The 24522-nt window shown below is 36.3% G+C and overlaps 1 protein-coding gene across 1 annotated transcript; it reads left to right on the forward strand.

Annotated features, from left to right (window-relative positions):
* The first annotated feature begins 2041 nt into the window (after positions 1-2041).
* Positions 2042-14415, forward strand: LOC146953591 (uncharacterized). The gene is made up of 2 exons (XM_085741832.1): positions 2042-2290; positions 14284-14415. The coding sequence occupies exons 1-2, from the start codon at positions 2042-2044 to the stop codon at positions 14413-14415; spliced, it is 381 nt and encodes a 126-aa protein (XP_085597958.1).
* Positions 14416-24522: the final 10107 nt, after the last annotated feature.

Genomic DNA, 24522 nt, shown 5'->3' on the forward strand with positions numbered 1-24522 from the left:
TCAATTTGCGACGGAAATACCTCAAAATTATTGAACTCTCGGCGACGGAATTTAAAAGTTAGAGACAGATTTATTCCGTCTCTGATAGAGACGGAAACTATAATTCCGTCTCTAAAGCCTTTAGCGACCACGAAAATAGAGACATGCCTATTTCCGTCTCTGATTCCGTCTCAGACTTATTTAGAGACAGATTTTTCTTGTTTTAGAGACAGATTTCGCCCGTCTCTATTCTCAATTTTTCTAGTAGTGAAAAACTGCCACTTTGGTGACTTTGGCTAGGGTAGAGCATCGGCTAGTTTCAGTCGGTTTTTGTCCAAAAACACCAGATCTGCAGCAGAACAAGGAGGAGAAATATGTCCCCAATTCCAACTAAATAAGCTAACGGTTTAGTCCAGTACGGGTTGAGTGGATGAGCGGTTTGTTGTTTGTTAACTTATAACATAACACACATGCATTGTTTGTGAGAGTGAGTAGAACAATGGATTGGATGTTGAGTCTCAGCTTAGAAATAGAGAGATGTTACATTTATTTAGGCAGCCGCCTAGGGTCGTTCCTAGAGTTTTACAAGCCTTAGGCATAATATGAGAAAATGACCCTTACATAATACATCATAATTTTTTTTATTTCATTGTTGTGATTTTATTAGGTCTTCATATCGTTTGTTTTTTTGCTTTTCACTATCAAATAAATGTTATTTTAGGCAACATATGAAAATAAATCAAATATTTCATAGACACCAAAACAAAATAAAATACCGTAGAAGTAGAGAAAAATAGCATATGCAAAGTAGATTGAAATTTTAGCACCTAAGAATAATAACACCAAAAAGGTTGACATTACTAAATGCGTCTCATGATCCTAAATGCGTCTTACATCGGTTTCATCCTCCAAAAAAAATTTAGCACCTAAGAACAATAGGGTCACATGATCCTAAATGCGTCTCACATCGGTTTCATGATCATGAATGCGTCTCGCATGATTTTGCATTATCAAATTCAATTTTGCAATCCTTTTAATCAATTCATGAAAGTTGACATTACTAAAATAATATAATTTAATTTTTTTGCAACATTTCAAAGACAAGATTACCAAAATGTGTCAATTTAATGACACGTAAAATAAGCGCTTGTTCGGAGAAAATCCAATTTTTCATTCCCTACTTTTATATTATAGTTTTAATAGTATAACTTAACTAAACTTTTGGTAAGGCAAAGCTTTGCATGAAATGTGAAATGGATTTGAAAATAGTTATGTTTTCTACTATATTTTCTAGGCAAGACTTGTGTGCCTAGCGAATATCTTCAAATTGAAAAATTCTCCTTCTGTTGCTGATTCATTAAGCAATGACCTTTGTGCTTAGAGAATCGAGCAAACAACAAGACTATGATTTTCATGTATATCTTGTCTATGCATATCCAAAGATGTTGAATGCAAAGATTCAGGATGGGTGATACTACATAGGTGGTTTCCCGGTAGTTAAAGTATGACCTGGTCTTAGATCAAACTTTAGAACCCCAAAGAATGTAAAGGACAAAGCAACAATCCAACCAATAAAGATGTTGCAAAATGCCGATGAAGTTATGTGAACAATATTAGAGGAAAGCAAGAAAGAACAAAGCATGGCAATACAAAAGAGTGAAGAAAGAGCTATTACTTGCGTGCCAAGTTAACTCTAGTTGAATTGTAATTTGAGTTTCATTTACATTTCATTTGTATTGCATGTAGTTAGTTACAGATTCAGAGCTTATAAATAAGCAACCAATTGTAACCGTTTTACACATTGAATCAATAAGAGATTTTCATTTCACTTTCTTCTTCCTCAAGCTTCAAGCTTTATCCATGGCGTTTTCCATGGCAGTTACATTCTTAGATGGTATCAGAGCAAGTGAATCTTGCTCTGCTTCCGCATGATATAGATTGAACATTGTTCGGTTCATCTTTTCTCTTTCTTCGCATTTCATTGAGTTTTGATTACTCTGTTTCTTCGAATCTTTTTGCTTCTTTGTGATTCTTCGTTTGTGATTGAATCTTTGGTTCAACAATGGTGAGAAATAACAATAACAATAATCAGGATCAAGCTCTTGATCCTTACTACGTTCATCCTTCAGAAAATTCTTCAACGGTTACGGTTATGCCTCAACTAACCGGTGAAAACTATCACTCTTGGTCTATGAAGATGCGAAGAGTTCTTGCGATGAAGAACAAATTCAAATTTGTTGATGGATCTATACCTATACCAGAAGAGGATGATTTTCTATATACAGCTTGGGAAAGGTGCAACAATCTGAAGGTGAGAAAAACACAAGAACGGGGGTTGAATTGTGTTTTGAAAAATTCTTCGTTTCTCCTAAACAACTGAATACACTGATCAGAAGCTAAGTGAGACAGCTTCTGAAGTGATGATCAGAATCTAAATGCAGTGGAATAAAACAGAGAGAGAGAAGAAAAACGACACAAAGCAATTATACTGGTTCCTTCCACAATCCGGAAGTAGTCCAGTCCCCCTTGCACTTCCAAGGAGATTTCACTAAGAGTAATATCTGATTACAATTGCTCAAGCACACAAGCAAGAGACTTCCTTTGCTCAAGCACACAAGCAAGAGACTCCCTTTGCTCAAGAACACAATCAAGAGACTTCCTAACTAAACAAAATTACACAGAAAATTGTTTAAGGTTGAACACTTGATATACAATCAGAGGTGCTCACAATACAAATCAGATACAGACTCAATGGACTTAAGAATTTCTAAGATATGACTATAAGACACAGAAATTCTAAGTGAATGCAGAACAATTTCAGCAGAGGTTTGGCACTTGTAAAAATGTTGTGAGTCTTTCGTTTAGCGTTCTTGCATTTCCAAAACTCTAAGTCTTCACTTCTTTATATAGAGGTGTGAAAGAGACGTTGTGAAATTGCCATCGCCCAAAGAGTCGTTGCTGAATCTTGATCTTTCACCTTTGATCTTTTGCCTGATTTGGTTGTTGTCCTATGAAGAACTAATTTGAAATCCATTCCTTATCCAAAGGAACATCTATGCAGGCGAAGCCGTATTCTGGAGCTGTTTTCTTGTCTTGTAGCGTGGACACAAAACAGAGTAGTGGAGAACGTGGTTGTACAACTCGTACAAATGTCAACGCTTTCGTCCAAATTGCAAGCACATGTCTTCAAACACCTTTGAAATGACCGTTGCAAAGTTCCACTAATCTTTTGTAGCATTTTCGAATCCAATAGATAGCTATTGCATTGATAATACTTCAATTCTTGATTCTTTGCAAATCCAGTTAATATTCAGCTTCTGGTGAAATAGCTTCTGATGAGGCAGCTTCTGATGATATGACTTCTGCAGCTTCTGATGATGCAGCTTCTGATGATATGACTTCTGGACTTCTTGTCTTCAGGAGCACTATTCTTCAGGAGCACTAATCTTTCTTTCAGAAGCGACTTAACTTCAGGAGCGCTTTTTCTCTTCAGTAATAAGTTGCCTTCAGGAGCGTTCAAGCTTCAAATTTTTGTTGTTTCCTTTGCTCTTTATTTGCTCATTCAGAACCAATGATGATGTAACTTTCTAATTAAGGTCCTGTATACTTGAACAAATATTAGCTAGTCCAATTTACAATTTTTAATACCTCGTTATCATCAAAACTCTTTAAGGTTCATTGTTAAACACATTTTGTTCCAACAATCTCCCCCTTTTTGATGATGACAAACAAAAGTATTTAAAATTGATCAATTGTTGTTAATCTAATTAACAAGTTGACTTTGGGGTTCTGAGGTTTGTAAGCTCAGAGTCTGAGGTTTGTAAGCTCAAACTCCCCCTGAGTCTGATAGTCTTTAAGGTGAGGTTTGTAAGCTCCCCCTAAGTTCTATCCAGGTTAATTAAATTCATTTTTTGCACAATAAAATTATCAGAGCTTTTAAAAAAAATGAATCATTGAAAGAATTAACTTATAGATAAGAAGAATGGTTCAATTAATTTTACTTGAATTTTGATACTCCTTCGTTCGTTCATAGCTTATACCAATAAGGTAAAAATGATAGAAGTTTTTCAAAAAATTCAAATGCACTTAATGGGGCTCAGAGCCTTTAAATACTTGTCACATATACTCCCCCTTTTGTCATTATCAAAAAAAAGATAAAAATAAGCATAAAAGACAAAAAGATTTGAGAAAAACTCAAACAAGAGAGAGTATACTAAGAAATTAACTAAATAAATCAGACCAAGGTATATGAACATGAATATCCAATTATCAGAAGCAGCTAAGCATTCAGAAGCATAGAAAAAATTAAACAAGATGGTTTCAGAAGCAAGGACTAAAAATTTAAAACACACAACAAACAAAAGATAACACTAAGGTGTGTAACTAATGGTTGGTTTGTTGTTGTTTCTTCATCTTCTCCATTTCTTCAGTTTTTGTCTTCAACAGTTCTTCAAGGTATTGTTGCCTCTGGAGAAGAGCCTGTTCCCTTTCCTTAGCCTCTTGCTACTGTTGTGCCATCTGTTTCTTCAGAAGCTTACACAACCTTGCTTCTCTGGTCAAGTAGTCCTTTTCTGAGAAGAAAGGCTGGTTTGCCAGGAGCAGTGTAGAACTTCTTACTCTGAGACTCTGCTTCAGATGCTCCATTAAATTCCTGACAGAAGCTTCCTTGCTTCTGATGCACTTAGCCTTTACATTTTCAATAAGCTCAGCTGCCCGGTTCTGAAGAGATGCCCAGGAGTCTTCATATGCGTTGGTGAGATCAATTGACCTTCTTTGATCCACCAGATTATGCATTTGACTAAGGATTGTGAGAAGCTCAGCATTAATATATCCAGATTCCAGGATGTTTGTGGGTGGTTGTTCAAGGGTTTCAAGATCAGAATCACTGATTTCCAGGTCTTGAACAGGGTTAGGAACTGGAATGGTAAAGTGTGTTTGTGTGTTTGAAGATGAAGGCTGGTCAGAAGCAATGTGTGTGGTAGAGGTTGAGGCTTGAACATTGACTTGAGAGTTGTCAACATCCATGGGAGTTGGTTCTGGGGAGTGTTCAATTTCAGTTGGTGGTTGTTGTGGTGAAGTTGATGTTTGAGTGTTGAGTTGGGGGTCAATGGTAGCTATTGGTGATTGTGGGGGTGTTGTGGGTTTATGTGGTTCAAGTGTGTGTTGATGGGGCTTTTCTGAAACAACATTTTCAGAAGCAGCTGCTTCTGGAGTTGTTTCAGAGGCCTTTTCTGAGGTAAACTTGTCTTTGGGTAAGTCACCTGAATAGTGTAGAATAAGATTGTCTAAGATAGAAGTGTCTTCTATTGGTTCAGGTACTGATGGTGAAGAGGGTGAAATGGGGATAGAGGTGACTGGAATTTGGATTACCTGAACTGCAGGACCAGCTTCAGAAGTGATCTTCTGTGGACTAATAGCAGCTTGAGGAACTACTTCTGAAATTCCATCTTCTGGAGCATCCTCCATACAATCATCATTTCTTCTTCCTCGATGTCTTCAGTAGTCTTACCAGCAATGGCTCTTACTTCGGCCAATTTCTCTTTGAAGAACCTATCACAGTCTTCCATACCCAAAGCCTTGAGCTTTTCATCTCTTTGATGAATGTATTGTGCTTTTAGTTCCTTTTTGTCTGATATAAAATCAGAAGCACGTTCATCTGCCATCCTTTTCATTCTTGGAGTCATCTCAACCATAGGACTCACAAGTTGAAGGGGAGCCTTCTTCTTCTTCAGCTTGGGCTCAGCCTCTTCTTTCTCTATTTCTTCAAGAGCTTCCTCCAGCTGCTCTTTGGTGATTACCAAATCTGCCTTACCTTTTCTTCTTTTCTGAGGAATAGAAGCAGCACCAACCTTCTGCATCTTTCCTTTATCCTTGGCAGAAACAGATTTAGCTACAGACTTAGCAACTTTTTGCTTCTCAGTTATAGCAACAGCAGCTTCTGACACAGTACTAGTTCTGGCCCTCTTTCCTTTAGTAGGAGCAACATCAGATTCTGAACTAGTTCTGGCTCTCTTTCCTTTAGTAAGAGCAGCTTCCTCCTGAGAATTTGTAACTTCCTCCAAGACGTACTCAGCTACTGATTTGGCTAAGATTTCAGGGTTGCTTTCCTTAAAAAAAGGAAGGAAAGTCCCTGATAATCTCAGTCTCTTCTGTGGTCATCTCCAACCACTTTTCATCTTTAGAGACTTCCTTGATGAACTTCATAGAGCATAAGCTCCTGCTACTGATAGTTCTTTCAGCAGTAGAGACTTCGAAACATCTATCAGAAGCACTCCTTGTCCTCTTTAAGAACTCCAGCACCCTTCCTTGATGAAAGATTTCAGACAGCAATCTTCCATAGGGTACTTGTTTTCTTCCTCTTATAGTGCTTTCGTTTATGGCCCAGCAGAGATGATCCATTACATATCTGGGGAAGTTTATCTTTTCCAGAATAGCCATGAAGTAAATTGCTAGCTTCTGTTGGTTGTTGGGTTGGTCAGACCCTCCTGCTCTTTGAAAGAAGCAATCATTACTGAATTTCACCAACATTCTGTTGTGAATCTCCATTTCTGAAGGCTTGGCATCTTTCTTCCCACCCAGAAGAGTGTTGTAGTAACCTTGTAGCAGGACATCTTCCTTCCTGACTATTTCTTGGAATCTTCCCTCTGCATGCATTCTACAAGCTTTAGCTATAACTTCCTCAGTGATGGTTATAGGAATGCCCATCACTTCAGACCTTATTTCTAAGCTCTCAAATGATGTAGGATTCATATCCATGGCCAATTTCCCTTTCTTTGACCCAGCTTGTTTGCTTACAACTTTTGCAGGCTTTTCATTGTACACTTCAGCTTTTAACCAAAAGTCCTTGACCAAGTTCACATATGTTGGCCCATTTAGCATCTTGAAATACTCAGACAGCTTCTGATTTTCTATCAATCCTTCCATGTTTACTTCGTACTTCTTGAGTGAAGCAAAATCCACCGGTGACTCTACTTGAACTATTAAGGATTCCCATGGAATATCCATAGTCTTCTCTTTGTAGACGGACCCAGATTCTGGTACGCTTTGCATGTTTGATGTAGATTCTGAAACTTTTGAGCTTGATGATGCCATTTGATGATTGACGAAGATTTGAAGAAGATGAAGATTTTAGGGTTCTAAGGTTGAGAGAATGCGCTTACTTCGCAAGAGGTTTGAGAGCAAATGTGTTTGTTGTGAGTGAGTAGTGTGTGAATTGTCAAAGTGTTAAAAGTAAAACGATTGCAATTCAAAAGAGACAAACAAACATAACATTAATGACAAAATTAGGGGCGCATGAAAAGTACTTTCAAAGCTATTAAATCATCATTGCCCTTTTAGTTATACACCAACACATACAGGCCACGTAAGAAGTTCACAGAGTAACTACTAAGTTAGTGGGCCAGAAGTTACTTTTTAAAAGGTAACTTCCAACGTTTCCACTAATTCAACTATTCAGAAGCAACAAATCCAGCTTCTGGACTTCAGATGCCGACGTCATCATCAGAAGCGAGTTTTCCTCAGAACCTCAATAAAGAGCTTCTGATGGACTACCGCTTCTGAACTAACTTCAGAACCTAAAACCCTATTCAGGAGCAAGCAAGCATTTAATCAGATACAAAGTGCATGTTCAAATTCTTCTTTATAAAATCAAATCTTTCAACAGTTAAAGGCTTAGTAAATATATCAGCCCATTGATTTTCAGTATCAATGAATTGTATATCTAACATTCCTTTTTGAACATAATCTCTGATAAAATGGTGTTTGATTTCAATGTGCTTAGCTCTTGAATGCAAAATTGGATTTTTAGACAAACAAATAGCATCAGTATTATCACAATAAATGGGAATACTGTTAGCAGTTATCTGATAATCTTCCAACTGATGTTTCATCCAAAGTAGTTGTGTACAACAACTTGCAGCTGAAATGTATTCTGCTTCTGCTGTAGACATAGCAATAGTTGTTTGTCTTTTGCTAGCCCAGGATATAAGATTATCACCCAGAAATTGACAATTGCCACTGGTTGACTTTCTTTCAATCCTATCACCAGCATAATCAGCGTCACAGAATCCAATTAGCTTATAATCTAAGGATTTCCTATAAAGGAGTCCAAGATTAGTTGTTCCTTTCAAATACCTGAAGATTCTCTTGACAGCAGTCATATGAGATTCTCTAGGATCTGATTGGAATCTTGCACACAAGCATACACTGAATAAAATATCTGGCCTAGATGCAGTGAGGTATAACAAAGAACCAATCATACCTCTATACAGCTTCTGATCTACTTTAGCTCCTTCATCTTCTTTGCTTAAGTTGCACGTAGGGTGCATTGGAGTGTTCATCACTTTACAATCTTCAAGTTTGAACTTCTTCAGAAGCTCCTTTTTGTACTTTGATTGATGAACATAGACTCCATCTTTGCATTGATTGATTTGAATGCCAAGGAAGAACTTCAGCTCTCCCATCATGCTCATTTCAAATTCATCCTGCATTAACTCAGAAAATTCCTTGCAAAGAGATGCATTAGTAGAACCAAATATTATATCATCAACATATATTTGCACAACAAGAATATCTTTTCCAAGGGTCCTTCTGAAGAGTGTAGTATCAACCTGTCCTCTTTTAAAATCATTTTTTATTAAGAAATTACTTAGTCTATCATACCAAGCTCTGGGAGCTTGTTTCAAGCCATATAGTGATTTCTTCAGTTTAAAAACATGGTCAGGATATTTAATATCCTCAAATCCAGGAGGTTGCTTGACATACACTTCTTCTTCTATGACACCATTTAGAAATGCACTCTTGACATCCATTTGATATAATATTATGCCATGATTAACTGCATAGGAAAGAAGTAACCTGATTGCTTCCAATCTTGCAACTGGAGCAAACGTTTCAGTGTAATCAATGCCTTCTTGTTGACTATACCCTTGTGCAACAAGCCTGGCTTTGTTTCTTGTTACTTCACCTTGCTCATTCAGCTTGTTTCTGAATACCCATTTTGTTCCAATAATGTTCTTGTGCTGAGGTTTGGGTACCAGATCCCACACATCATTTCTTTGAAATTGATTCAACTCTTCTTGCATAGATAGGATCCATCCATCATCTGAAAGTGCTTCATCAACTGTTGTAGGTTCAATCATTGAGATTAGTCCAATCATTGACTCTTCTTGTCTGAAATGTGATCTTGTTCTTCTTGGACTATCTTTGTTTCCAATGATTAGCTCCTCGGGATGTGAAGACTTGTGTTTGAATGTGTTTCTGGGAGGATCTTCTTGATGTGAGCCATCTTGTGCTTCATCAGAAGCAGCTTCATCTTGCGCTTCTGATGTGAGTTCAGCTTCTGGACTCTCTTCAGACTCAGCTATCTGATCAGGTTCTGGAGTAGCTTCAGGAACCTGTATCTCTGCAAAACTTTCATCTTGCTTTGAAGTTTTATCTTCAAGCTCCTTGTCATCAAATTTAACGTGCATAGATTCTTCAACACAGAGTGTTTCTGAATTATACACTCTGTATGCCTTTGACCTTTCAGAGTAACCTAAAAAGATTCCTCTTTGGGCCTTGGCATCAAATTTCTTTAGGTAGAGCTTGTTGTTCAGAATGTAACATGTACATCCAAATTGATGAAAGTAAGAGATATTGGGTTTTCTTCCTTTAAAGAGTTCATATGTTGTTTTCTCCAAAATAGGTCTAATATAGATCCTGTTTTGAACATAGCATGCTGTATTCACTGCTTCTGCCCAAAAATGTTTTGGTAAATTGTTTTCATGAATCATGGTTCTGGCCATTTCTTGTAAAGTTCTATTCTTTCTCTCTACAACCCCATTTTGTTGTGGTGTTCTAGGAGAAGAGAATTCATGGAAAATTCCATGTTTTTCACAAAAAGCTTCAAATGGCTCATTTTCAAATTCTCCACCATGATCACTTCTGATTTTCAAAATTTTTGATTCTTTTTCAGATTGAATTTGAGTGCAGAAGCTACTGAATACATCACACGCAACATCTTTACTCTTTATGAATTTCACCCAAGTTCATCTGCTGTAATCATCAACAATGACTAATCCATATCTACTTTCATATAAGGATGCAGTACTCACTGGTCCAAATAAATCAATATGGAGTAATTCTAAAGGTCTTGAGGTTGAAACAATGTCTTTGGTTTTAAAAGATGATTTCACAATTTTCCCTCTCTGACATGCACCACAGAGTGCATCTGAATAATAGTCAATGTCTGGTAGCCCTTTCACAAGTTGTAACTTACTAAGCTTAGAGATTAACCTCCAGTTAGCATGTCCCAACCTTCTGTGCCACATCCATTTCTTATCATTCACTGATAGTAGGCAAATCACCTTCTGATCAGCCAGTTTAGAAAAATTGATTTTATAGACATTGTCAACTCTCTTTCCCTTGAACACAATGGATTTGTCTTCCTTGTTGATTACTGTACAGTTGGGTTTTTCAAAAAACACATCATAACCATTATCACAAAATTGACTAATGCTCAAAAGGTTATGTTCAAGACCATCTACCAACCATACATTATTAATTGAGGTAGAGGAATTACCAATAGTTCCTGTACCTATGATCTTGCCTGACTGGTTGCCTCCAAATTTCACATTTCCTCCCTCTTTCATTGTTAGGCTGAGGAACATGGACTTGTCTCCTGTCATGTGTCTTGAGCAACCGCTGTCTAGGTACCATGATCTTTGCTTTGGCACTGCTCTTAGACATACCTGCATCATTGACATTTTTAGTTTTAGGTACCCATTGTTCTATGGGTCCTGGAAGGTTAGTACTTAAGGCTTTACTCTTTACTTCTTGTACCTTGTGCTGTGAGTTGGGTTGCTTCTGATTAACCATCACCTTAGGTTTTGGTACTTCAGAAGCAGTAACTCTCTTCTTCTGAAACTTAGACTTCAGAACCCCAGATTTTGGTTTCACCAGACTCTGAGGAATAGGTTCTGATCTTTTCAGGATCCTAACCTTTGAAGTCTTGGAATCAGATTTGATCATAGCCTTTGACTTAGAGTTCTTTGGCTTTGAAGTAATCTTAGCCTTAGAACTAGAAGCTTCAGGTTCTGATTGAACAACAGTTTCCAACTCAGCCCCTTCTGGTACAAAGAATGTTTTCAGACCTTCCTTGATGCATTCACAACAAGACTTTAGATTGGTTTTCTCAAGTTTCACCTCTGGAAAACCAATTCCTCTGCCATTGTTCTTGTAAATGCTATAAATCATAGAAGCTACTCTGCTTCTGTCCATGCCAGATATAATGAAATCTTCAAGAGCAATTTCATGATTACTTAAAGGTTTTTCATTACACTTTTCTTGTAGCTTCTGACATAAGAACCTGAGCTGATCTTCATATGTTTTACACATGAAGTCAAAGCCCCTAAGTCCTTGTTCAGAAGCTTTCAGATCCAATAGAGTTGATTTTTGCTGTTGTACCAAATCAGCATATTTTTCTTTTAAATCCTTCAACTCATTGGTTCTTACTTCAAAATGTGTAAGAAGTTCTTTAAGTGACTCAACAAGTTCATCTCTGGGAATTTTGGAATATACCTCGTTTTCATCTTCTGAGTCTGAATCTGATCCAGCTTCTGAAGTTGCTGTTGCTACCAACCCAACAGCTACCTTTGCATCTTCATCAGCTTCCTCTTTATCAGATCCAGATTCACTACCCAAATCATCCCAGGTTGCCATTAAACTCTGCTTAATCTGCTTCTTGAATTTGCTTGGTTTGAATGTAGACCTCTTTGACTTGTCCTTTGACTTTTCTCTTTGATGATCAGGGCATTCAGCAATGAAGTGTCCCGGCTTCTTACAGTTGAAGCATCCCTTCTGATCTTCTTTCCTTGAGCTTCTGGAGTTACCCCTTTTGGCGAGAAACTTTCTGTTCTTCTTGGCCAGATATTGAAGTCTGTTTGAGAGCATGGCCATTTCAGCAGCATCTGGTTCAGAATCTGAACTTGACTGTTCTTCCTCTTCAGATTCAACCACTCTGAGAGCTTTTGATGACTTGCCTTTGGATGGAAGAGCTATTGATTTACTCTTCTTAGTAGACTCATGTTCATTAAGACTTAACTCATGAACTTTGAGAGAACTAACAAGATCTTCGACACTTAAAGTGTTTAAATCTTTAGCTTCCTCAATGGCAGTCACCTTCGGTCTCCATCTGGCAGGTAAGCTTCTGAGAATCTTGCTTACATGATCAGAAGCAACATAGCTCTTCTTTAGAATCTGTAGCCCAGAAACTAAGGTTTGAAACCTTGAGTACATCTCCTCAATAGTTTCATCATCCTTCATCTTGAATAACTCATACTGATGTACAAGCAGAAGAGCCTTTGCTTCTTTGACCTTCTTGCTCCCTTCATAATTTGAACAGAGAGAAGCAAACATAGCTTTAGCAGTGGATTTGTCACTCATTTTCATGTACTCTGCTTTGGGTATGGCAGTGACAAGAGCTCCTCTGATAATATGATGCTTCTTGTAGAGTTTCCTCAGTTCTGGAGTATGTTTCTTTCTATCCACAGCAGCTCCTTCTTCATCAAGGACTAAATCACCAACACCATCTTCCAGAATATCCCATAATTCTTCATCTAGGCTCATGATGTAACTGTAAAAATTGGTCTTCCACCAAGAGAACTCTTCAGCATCTCCATTGAACTTTGGAACTTTTCCAACACTGGTTTTCTTACTATCACTATAATCATGTGAGACATTTTTATAGCTAGTATCACCAGAACCATTAGGAGGAGGAGTAGTCATGTTTTTCTCAGATCTTTGACTGTTGCACGGTTAAATGTTACACAACAGACCAAGGCTCTGATACCAATTGAAGGTGAGAAAAACACAAGAAGGGGGGTTGAATTGTGTTTTGAAAAATTCTTCGTTTCTCCTAAACAACTGAATACACTGATCAGAAGCTAAGTGAGACAGCTTCTGAAGTGATGTCAGAATCTAAATGCAGTGGAATAAAACAGAGAGAGAGAAGAAAAACGACACAAAGCAATTATACTGGTTCCTTCCACAATCCGGAAGTAGTCCAGTCCCCCTTGCACTTCCAAGGAGATTTCACTAAGAGTAATATCTGATTACAATTGCTCAAGCACACAAGCAAGAGACTTCCTTTGCTCAAGCACACAAGCAAGAGACCCCCTTTGCTCAAGAACACAATCAAGAGACTTCCTAACTAAACAAAATTACACAGAAAATTGTTTAAGGTTGAACACTTGATATACAATCAGAGGTGCTCACAATACAAATCAGATACAGACTCAATGGACTTAAGAATTTCTAAGATATGACTATAAGACACAGAAATTCTAAGTGAATGCAGAACAATTTCAGCAGAGGTTTGGCACTTGTAAAAATGTTGTGAGTCTTTCGTTTAGCGTTCTTGCATTTCCAAAACTCTAAGTCTTCACTTCTTTATATAGAGGTGTGAAAGAGACGTTGTGAAATTGCCATCGCCCAAAGAGTCGTTGCTGAAACTTGATCTTTCACCTTTGATCTTTTGCCTGATTTGGTTGTTGTCCTATGAAGAACTAATTTGAAATCCATTCCTTATCCAAAGGAACATCTATGCAGGCGAAGCCGTATTCTGGAGCTGTTTTCTTGTCTTGTAGCGTGGACACAAAACAGAGTAGTGGAGAACGTGGTTGTTTTCTTGTCTTGCAAGCACATGTCTTCAAACACCTTTGAAATGACCGTTGCAAAGTTCCACTAATCTTTTGTAGCATTTTCGAATCCAATAGATAGCTATTGCATTGATAATACTTCAATTCTTGATTCTTTGCAAATCTAGTTAATATTCAGCTTCTGGTGAAATAGCTTCTGATGAGGCAGCTTCTGATGATATGACTTCTGCAGCTTCTGATGATGCAGCTTCTGATGATATCACTTCTGGACTTCTTGTCTTCAGGAGCACTATTCTTCAGGAGCACTAATCTTTCTTTCAGAAGCGACTTAACTTCAGGAGCGCTTTTTCTCTTCAGTAATAAGTTGCCTTCAGGAGCGTTCAAGCTTCAAATTTTTGTTGTTTCCTTTGCTCTTTATTTGCTCATTCAGAACCAATGATGATGTAACTTTCTAATTAAGGTCCTGTATACTTGAACAAATATTAGCTAGTCCAATTTACAATTTTTAATACCTCGTTATCATCAAAACTCTTTAAGGTTCATTGTTAAACACATTTTGTTCCAACACAATCTTGTTCATACTTGGATAATCAATTCTATTTCGCCTTCAATTGCTCAAAGTGTAGTGTTTATTGAGAATGATGTTGATATGTGGAATGATCTCAAGGATAGATTCATGAGAGGTGATAGAATTAGGGTTGCACAATTGCAAGAAGAAATTGCTAATCTGAAACAAGGAACTAAGAAAGTCACTGAATATTTCACTGATTTGAGAGGTCTATGGGAAGAGTTAGATTAGTTCAGGCTTATGCCTCAATGTACCTGTCCAATTCAGTGCACTTGTTTTGCTATGAGAAATAACAAAGCATTTCGAGCTGAAGATAGAATCATTAAGTTCTTAATGGGATTGAGTGATGATTATCAAGGTGTAACATCACAAGTATTACTGATGGATCCTTTACCTCAAATAAATAGGGTTTTCTCTATGGTATTGCAGCAAAAAAGGAAGATGCAGTACAATGTGGTAGCTACTCCTATAGATGATACATCATCTGGTCTTGTTAATGCAATGGATGGACAAAGACAATTTGGAAGAGGTAGAGGATATTCTTCTCAAGGAAGAGGAAGAGGAAATCCCAGAGTTTGTAGTTTTTGCAATAGAACTAATCATACAGTTGAAACTTGTTACAAGAAGCATGGATATCCTCCAAATTGGGGAAGAGGAGGAGGAAATACATTTGCTAATGCTAATTTTGTTAAAGGTGAAGAAACTGAGTTCAAAGGAAATGCTTCCACTGGGAAAAATGATGAAAGTGGAATGATGCTGACCAAAGATCAGTATCAAAGTTTGATTGCATTGTTAGAGAAAAGCAATGTTGAAGCTAAAGGTTCTGCAAATGTGATGAAGGCTAGCAGTTCAACTATGAATGCAGGAGGTAAATTCTTTACCAGTAATGCTAGATGCAAATTTGATGATAATAGCTGGATAGTTGATACAGGTGCTACACATCACACTTGCCATGATTTGAGTTGGTTTATTAGCTACTATGAAATTAAACCAATTAGTGTAACATTACCTAATAAGACTATAGTGGAGGCATGTTACAAAGGAAATGTGAAGTTGACAGAATCTTTGCACATTCATGATGTGTTATACTTGCCACAATTTGCTGTGAATTTGATATCTGTTTCAAAATTATGCAAAGAGCAAGACTGTATACTGAATTTTTAAGCTAATCAGTGTATCATACAGGACAAGAAGGATATGAGGAAGATTGGTTTGGCTGAAGAAGTGGATGGACTTTACCATTTGAAGACTATAAAAGAGTCACAAAATGTTACTAAGATATCTAGTATTTCTGCTTTACAAAATAAAGACAGTAGTTTAGTGCCTTCAGGAATCCTATGGCACCTTAGACTTGGGCATCTATCTCATGATAGAATGCAATGCATGAATAAACTGTACAACTATATTTCTTTAAGTTCACATGTTGCTTGTGATGTTTGTCAACTGTCTAGACAAAAGAAGTTGCCTTTTTCCATCAGTTTAAATAATGCACAGAACATGTTTGTTCTGATACATGTTGATATTTGGGGACCCTTCTCGACTGAGTGCATACATGGTTTTAGATATTTCTTGACCATTTTGGATGATCATAGTAGGCATGTTTGGGTTGCTATGTTGAAATCCAAGTCAGAAGCCTCATCAAAAGTTAAAGGTTTTGTTTGTATGATAGAAAATCAGTTTGGAAAGAAAATCAAATCCATTAGAAGTGATAATGGTCCTGAATTCTTATTACAAGAGTTTTATGCTGAGAGAGGGATTTTACACCAGAGAAGTTGTGTTTATACACCTCAGCAGAATGGGAGAGTTGAAAGAAGGCATCAGCATATTTTGAATATCAGCAGGGCTTTAATGTTTCAGTCCAAGTTACCTAAGAAGTTTTGGTCCTATGCAGTATTGCATGCAGTGTATCTCTTGAATAGAATACCAACCAAATTACTTCAAAATAGATCTTCTTATGAGCTCTTATATGGACATGCACCTGACTTAAGTCATCTTAGAGTTTTTGGTTGTCTCAGTTATGCATCTACTTTGCCAGTTAACAGGCACAAGTTTGACCCCAGTGCAAAGAAATGTGCATTTCTGGGTTATAAACCAGACATGACGGGATACATCTTGGTTAATACTTGTAATAATGAGATTTTAATCTCCAGAAATGTGAAATTCTTTGATTTAGAGTTTCCTTTTCACTTAAAGTCCTTGAATCCTCTTCCACATAATCACATTTATATAGATAGCAGTCATGACTTGTCTGACAAGGCACCAGCTGTCACAAATGAATTTGTTGAAGATACTTCACACATTGAAGATGTGTGTGATGATGATGATGACCCAGAAGAGATTGTACATCAAAACAATAATGTTGAGGATGTTCAATCAGCAACTGTTAGAAGGTCTCAAAGGGTTAGCAGGCCTCCTTCTCATCTGCAAGATTATGTTTGTCAGTCCAAAGATTACTCTATGGCAAACTATGTGTGCTATTCACAGCTTGCATCCCATCATCAACACTATGCTCTCTCCATTTCACATGATATAGAGCCTACTACTTATCATCAAGCTTGTCAAGATTCCAAGTGGTTAGTTGCTATGCAGAATGAAATTGAGGCACTCAATGCAAATCATACTTGGAAGTTTGTGGATTTGCCTCCTAATGCTGTTGCAATTGGGAGCAAATGGGTCTATAAAATCAAAAGACATGCTGATGGAAGTGTAGAGAGATACAAGGCTAGATTGGTGGCACAGGGATACACTCAAGCTGAAGGGTTGGATTATTTTGAGACTTTTTCTCCTGTTGCCAAACTGTCAACTATCAAAGTTCTCCTGGCACTTGCATCCATACATGGTTGGCATCTTCACCAATTGGATGTAAATAATGCTTTTCTTCATGGAGACTTGAATGAAGCAGTGTATATGAGAGTACCACAAGGAGTTTCTGCTCCTAAGTCAGGCCAGGTCTGCAAACTCCTCAAATCTTTATATGGTTTGAAACAAGCAAGCATGCAATGGTTTGAAAAACTCACACAGTTTCTTTATGCACAAGGTTTTGTTCAGGCTACTTCTGATCATACTTTGTTTATCAAATCCACTGCTTCATCCTTTACTGCACTCTTGGTGTATGTGGATGATATCATTCTTGTTGGTACATCTCTCATAGTGTTCGATGAATTGAAGCTTGCTCTTCATCAAACTTTCAAGATCAAAAACCTTAGGCAACTCAAATTCTTTCTTGGTCTTGAGGTGGCTAGATCTTCCAAAGGTATCCCTCTATGCCAGAGAAAATACTGCTTGGAACTCTTGGAGGATGCAAAGCTCACTAATTGTAAAACTGCAAGTACTCCTCTGGATCCTGCAACATGTTTGCATCAAGATGGAGGTTCTCTTCATCATGATGTTTCTGGCTATAGGAGATTGGTGGGTAGATTGCTTTATCTCACTATGGATATGCTTTCTTCTTCATGACTTACAACAGTCACCATCCCGTTTGCCTGTGTTGTATTGTGACAATCAAAGTGCTCTCCATATATCAGCTAATCCTGTTTTTCATGAGCGCACTAAGCATTTAGATATTGATTGCCACCTTGTGCGTGAGAAGCTACAAGCTGGAGTTATAAGGTTGCTCCCTGTTTCTTCCCACAATCAAACTGCAGATGTGTTTGCTAAAGCTTCAGGACCACGCCAGTTTTATGAGTGTATCAACAAGCTTGGGATGCTGGATATTTACCAACCTCCATCTTGGGGGGGGGGGGGGGGTGGGTATTAGAGGAAAGCAAGAAAGAACAAAGCATGGCAATACAAAAGAGTGAAGAAATAGCTATTACTTGCGCGCCAAGTTAACTCTAGTTGAATTGTAATTTGAGTTTCATTTACATTTCATTTGTATTGCATGTAGTTAGTTACAGATTCAGAGCTTATAAATAAGCAACCATTGTAACCGTTTTACACATTGAATCAATAAGAGATTTTCATTTCACTTTCTTCTTCCTCAAGCTTCAAGCTTTATCCATGGCGTTTTCCATGGCAGTTACATTCTTAGAAACAACATAACTTAGTCTGCAGTAGTCTAAATATCAAGGAAGGAGAGGAAAGTAGAAGCATATACAAATAGTTAAATCTCACAGAAAATTAATAACATTCTATTATTTTCAATCAACTTTTCATACATATTTTATCTTGTTTATCAGACTAAAATTTTTGGTTTCATAATGTCTATAAAATGTGAATGTTTTTAAAGAAATGGTAGGTTGCATATTTAATTGTTAAAATGAGAACGACTATGTTTTCTTTTGAATTCGCTAGGCAACTTTAGCTTGCCCAGGGAATTTGAGAAATATTGAAGTTTCCCCTCTTTAGCTTGCCCACACATACCACTGCTCTTTCATTATCATAAACTTAATTTTCACAATTCTCTTTAACCCAAACCACTTTATTTTCCATGACAAAACCTTTTTCACAATGATTTTCAAAACTCAATTCCAAGATTTTCAAGTTAGTGGGTAATGTGAAGTGAATTGACGCATGCGACAATAGAAAACACCTTAAAAACTTAAATCACATGTATTGTGTATTTGGTTAATATTCAAGGCATGTGTAGATTCGCTAGGCAACTTTAGCTTGCCTGGAAAATCGAGAAAACTGCAAAATTTGATTTCAGATTTTATGCTCTTGGCTACTGCCTGTTAGGATAGTTGTTTGATTTTCTTTGTATGGGAGCAAAAATACTTCCAAATAAGATGATTTTTTGTACTGAGATAAAAATTAATCAACAAGGATAAGAAAGAATTGAGCCGTTCAACAATTACCAATATCAAAATTAACCAACAAGGTTAGCTGGAAATGAAGAAAGCACAAGTTCAAGTAAGGATGAGGCCATGAGTTCGGATTGTGAACTGTGAAAAAAAGAGGAACAGATGGAACTTAAAGCTTGCCATATGTTCTCCAGCGACACGTGAAGATTCGTTGCGGTGTCAATTTCATGATTAGGGGCATAAGCTTTAGATCAGGTTTTTTTAGATCTGATTTTTGTTTCAATGAGTTCTTCTCCCTCATTTTGAATAGATATGATTGTGGATCCATTCAACAAAAAGTTACTTTCAACATATCAAATACTTTTATTTTTACAAAAACATATCAAAATACTAGGGTTTGATTTTTGAGTGTGATACCTAGAGGGAATGTGTTCGTAATCTATTATTATTAATTAATTTAATTTTTTTTATAAGTAAAATGCTGACATGGTATATTTTTTGCAAACTCAGTTGTATCATGGAAAAATGATAAACAGAAGTGACCATTTTCGTTGAAAAGAAACCAAAGACCCCTTAACCATGTCGCTTCTATTGAGCTTGTTCTTCACTTTACGCTATCGTCTCTAGATTTAACCATTGATGAAATTATTTATATATAGAAAATGATTATTATGATAATTATTTCCAAAGGAAAATGCTACTTCTCAAGAAAAATAGTTTCAAGAATTTTTCAAGACACAGTTGGCAAATTTTAATTGGATGATTTATTTGTCTACTTTCTATTTTTCAGCCACACCTCCTTGAATTGTGGCAAACAGTGCATTGTGATTGGCTATTCTTTATTCTTGAAGAATTCTTGATGTTATTTTTCTAGAGATATAGCATTGCTCATTTCCAAATATTTAAAGCAAGCATGATTTATCTCTCCATGAAATCGAAAATCAATATTTAGATATGCGTTAAAAACTTACTTAGATTTAACAAACCAGCTTGTGTAGATTGGCTTCATCATTTTTCCATGTTTTGTTAGTTAACAACTTACATAGATGCTTCAACAAAGAAAAAAGAAAAAAATACTTACTTAGATGCAACAAGCCTTTCTAGTTTCTAATGTAGTTTTCTCTTCTTTTGTTAGTTAACAACTTACATAGATGCTTCAACAAAGAAAAAAGAAAAAAATACTTACTTAGATGCAACAAGCCTTTCTAGTTTCTAATGTAGTTTTCTCTTCTTTGAAAAAATCTACAAGCTTCTAGAAAAGTAAGAACGTGATGAGATGTGTTGGTGGTTTGATGATGAGAAATGGTGAAGTTATTAGTTGAAGAAGTGCTTATGAGAAGAAGCGCTTTTGAGTAGGGTGATTGGTTTGGTGCTTCTCTGAACTGAGTTGGAAGCTTTACCACATATCTGTTACGGGAGAGGAAAAATATTGCAGTCTTTAATCCATGCTTAATCATCTTATTCAAGATCTTGCTTCAGTCAGCCTCGTAGGGTTGACGCTATAGTTCAGAGCCTCGTAGAGTTGATGCTATATTTCAGAGCCTCGTAGAGTTTACTTAAAAACTATTCAGAGCCTCGTAGGATTGACAGGGCATTCAAAGCCTCGTAGGGTTGACGCTATAGTTCAGAGCCTCGTAGAGTTTACTTAAAAACTATTCAGAGCCTCCTATGATTGACAGGGTGTTCAGAGCCTTGTGGGGTTGACGCTATATTTCATAGCCTCGTAGGGTTGACTTAAAAACTGTTCAGAGTCTCGTAAGGTTGACAGGGCGTACAGAGCGTCGTACGGTTGATGTTATAGTTCAGAGTCTTGTAAGGTTGACTTAAAAACTGTTCAGAGCCTCGTAGGGTTGACAAGGCGTTCAGAGCCTCGTGGGGTTGACGCTTTTTGTAGTAGTCATAGAATTACTACGTAGAATAAACAAAGTAGGTAGGCGAGGAGAATGGTCAACCCTTCGCCTCCACAAACCACTTCACCTTCTCTCTGGACTCGTACTTGGGGGGCTGAGAATGGTCAATCTGTGAGACAAATAGAACACATACTCCATGGGGGGGCTTTAAAGGCAAGCGAAATCACCCCAAGGGGACTCTCCTAAATCGGATGACAACATCCAAAGACACACACAAGGTATAAGCAATACCTGATTTTTTAAAGCAAATTAATCACTTCGCCTTGTCCCAAGACTCGTGTTTGGGAGGCTGTGGATCGTCAATATATTCCTAAGGACATAAGAGACTTCCAAAAGGACTTAGCACCCTCCATAAAGGCCCAAGGTGCGCCCTCTCCCAGAGCGCCGCCTCAACCTGCTTTTGGAAGCCTTTAGAAGGCAGCCTAAAATACATAATTGCACTCATTACTTACAATCTAAGTAACCACAAATCAGGCCCATAGAGAATTATAAATACAACCCTTGACAGTCTTCTCAAGACATGACCAATACAATACAAAACCTAATTATTGTACTTTTGCAAGTACATAATAATGACGTTAATTACAACAAAACAGTGTTTTTGAATTATTTTATTAAACTTGAAGAATAATGAATTTACTACAATGTTATTATTTACGTACATTATACCTTTTTACTGGGAAAGAAACCTGCATTACTGGGTCATTCAGTGGTCCAAGTTGGTCCAATCTACATGATGGTGCAACTGCAAACTAAATACACCCTTAATGCCAATGCTGCTTTAGTGGTGAAATAGATAGAGCCAAAAAATTTAGATATACTTGCCGACAAAAAAAAAGAAAAATTTAGTTATATAAATTGTCACTGTTGGATTGTCCTTTTCAATTGAATCTTGAAGCTGTTCTAGTATCTATCTATTTAAAGGGTAGATATTAGATCAAAGTTGTCGTGGTTCATTCTTACCCATAAATAAAAATATAATCATAAAACATGATACATAAAATGTGTAGTATTTAAAATCCAGTTGCACTTCAACAACATTTTTTGTGTTCGGTTCTTAGGGAAAAAACACTCTAATAATTCCGAGTTTATCTTCTAGCCACTAGACTACTTGACAAAAAAAAAATCCAGAGTTTGATTGCGAAATAAATAAATTATGGGTCCTCTGATAATCTAGAGTTCGATTGCGAAATAAATAAAATATGATTAAGAATTGTGTCATTTAAAAATCAAACTTGAATTCTCTATTCATTCTTTGGAGGAGGACGTTAATAAATTGAGTCCAGTCACTAAGCTTCTAATGCAATGATATATTTAATGGCCACACACTGATGCACCAAAAATCAAAATATTGTGGTCCTAAGCGTTATTAATGTGAGTGCATATATTTATTAACTCACATGTCCGTCTTTCTGTTTTTTTATTGAGCTAATGCGTGTAGATTATCAACAATATTTTATAGAAATTTTGCGTTATAAGAATTTTTATATATTTGTTATATTATTGTCGTCATTGAAAAAGATTAATATGGTTTATTGGGTTTGTTACATTTGGAAGTCACAGACTTATAATTTTAATATATAGAAAAAGTTATATAAATATTGTTTGTAATATAATATTATTATAGAAAAACGTTGTTTAATGGTATAATTGGAATAACAAATTATTTATTAAAACACAAATAGATAGATACAAACCAGATACAAATAGACAGAAGAGAAATTCTTGCATGGTCTCTTACCTAACACATCATATTAAAGCATCTTCCTGAAATTTTTGCAAAAATCCATTTGTCAAAATAAATGGTGTATGTAATTTGTAGAGAGATATACATACAATATCTTTGCTCCATTTATTATTTTATATTTTTTGTCAAACTTATTTACTCTTTATCTTTCCAAAGGGAAGAAATAAAGAAAATCACTATGTGAATATTTGAGACACGTAATGTTAGCAAAGAAAAACATGATTTAGTAAAATTAAAAGTAAATATTTGGTTATTTCGAATCAAAATTTACTTCACTGAATCTCTATTTAACTATAGGGTCATATGTTAACTTAGCTTGTGCCTTTAGGTACAAGTTAAGGAACTTAAAAAGGAAATTAAAAATGAATTTTATAAGTTAACATTCCCTAACTATAAAAGATAACACGAGATTGGTTTTACTTGTACTTACATCCAACTTGCCTTTGAGTACGAAAATTGATGTATACACATGTTGTTTGGCTGAGAAACACATATAAAAGACGAAAGTATCCTTCGGTAGTTAACTGTCGAGGAAAAATAAAACCGGCTGCAGTTAACTACCGAGGAAAACCTCGGCAGGTAACTCTCGAGGAAAACCTCGGCAGTTAACTACCGAGGAAAAGCAATTTTCAAAAAAAAAAAAATCTCCTTCGGCACTTTACTGTCGAGGAGTTGTTTCATACTTTTTCTCTTTCCACAAGCACATCACTCCATCTTCTGTGGTGTTTCTTTCACCTCTTCAAAACAACATTTTTGTTTAACAAACACCATTTTCTTGTCAATAATTTATGGCATATGTACGATGTATTAACATACAAACCAAAATTAACCCACGTTGTTCATTTAAAAAGAGAACCAGATTCCATATTTGTCTATTTGTGGACTTGTTTGTCAATCTGTTGTGCCTTCATGATCAATATTCTCAAAATTGCAGTTAAATTTGATTCCTCATTATTTTTCTGTTTTATTTTTATATAATTTATATTGCAGAATTTTAAATTATTAAACATGATTGCTCAATTCCAAATCCAACCAACATGATTGCAAATTGGGATCATTAACAAATTTTAGAGAATGGTTGTTGAATAATTTTTGCCTTCAATATGACGATGAAAAAAACCCATTTTTCTTGTAGATGAAATAAAGAGGAGACATGAAAATGGTGTTTGTTACACAAAAATGGTGTTTTGAAGAGGTGAAAGAAACACTACCACAGAAGGTGGAGTGATGTGCTTGTGGAAAGAGAAAAAACATGAAACAACTCCTCGGTAGTAAAGTTCCTCGGCAGTTAACTGCAGCCGGTTTTATTTTTCCTCGGCAGTTAACTACCGAAGGATATTTTTGTCTTTTACATGCGTTTCTCAGCCAAACAACATGTGTATACAACAATTTTCTTTGAGTACAATCATTCAGCGGTAGATTGTAATTTTTATTTCAAGTGTACGTTACAACTAACTAATATCGGTGCCCTTAAGAAAAACGTGAGTGCCAGTACCCTTGGAAAAAACGTGGGTGTCGGTTGGTGTTTGAAATCAAATGTCGACGAATAAATAGACAAGGGGTCTTGCTAACGAGTTCCTTCGACACACTAATTAAAAATTTAAATTCATAAAAACATGTTATTTATCTTTTTAAAGAGTGTTCGGAGACATTCGTTATAGATAAAATTGACAAGTTGAGCTAAGTTGGTGACAACTAAGACCCATATAAACCACAAAAACTACTTTTTTTTTTTGAACAAACATAAGCCACAAAAACTACTACCTACGAAATACATTATCTATGTAACTTGTTTATAGGTCATACATCCAAAAAATCAAAATATTGTGGTCCCGTAAAATATCAAAATATTGGTGAGTAGTATTAATGCCCTCTACGAAATACATTATCTATATAACTTGTTCATAGGTCCTACATCCAAAAATAAAAATCTTGTGGT

This window comes from Medicago sativa, chromosome 1 (genome assembly GCF_051527215.1).
Source record: "Medicago sativa cultivar Bolivia chromosome 1, Bolivia_mono, whole genome shotgun sequence".
In the NCBI taxonomy this organism is placed as follows: Eukaryota; Viridiplantae; Streptophyta; class Magnoliopsida; order Fabales; family Fabaceae; genus Medicago; species Medicago sativa.

Excerpts from the sequence above, each read along its gene's own strand:
- LOC146953591 (XM_085741832.1), top strand. The coding sequence starts at position 2,042 with ATGGTGAGAAATAACAATAACAATAATCAGGATCAAGCTCTTGATCCT. Across the intron at positions 2,291-14,283 it reads AAAGGTGCAACAATCTGAAG|GATAGATTCATGAGAGGTGA; the intron begins GTGAGAAAAACA and ends AATGATCTCAAG.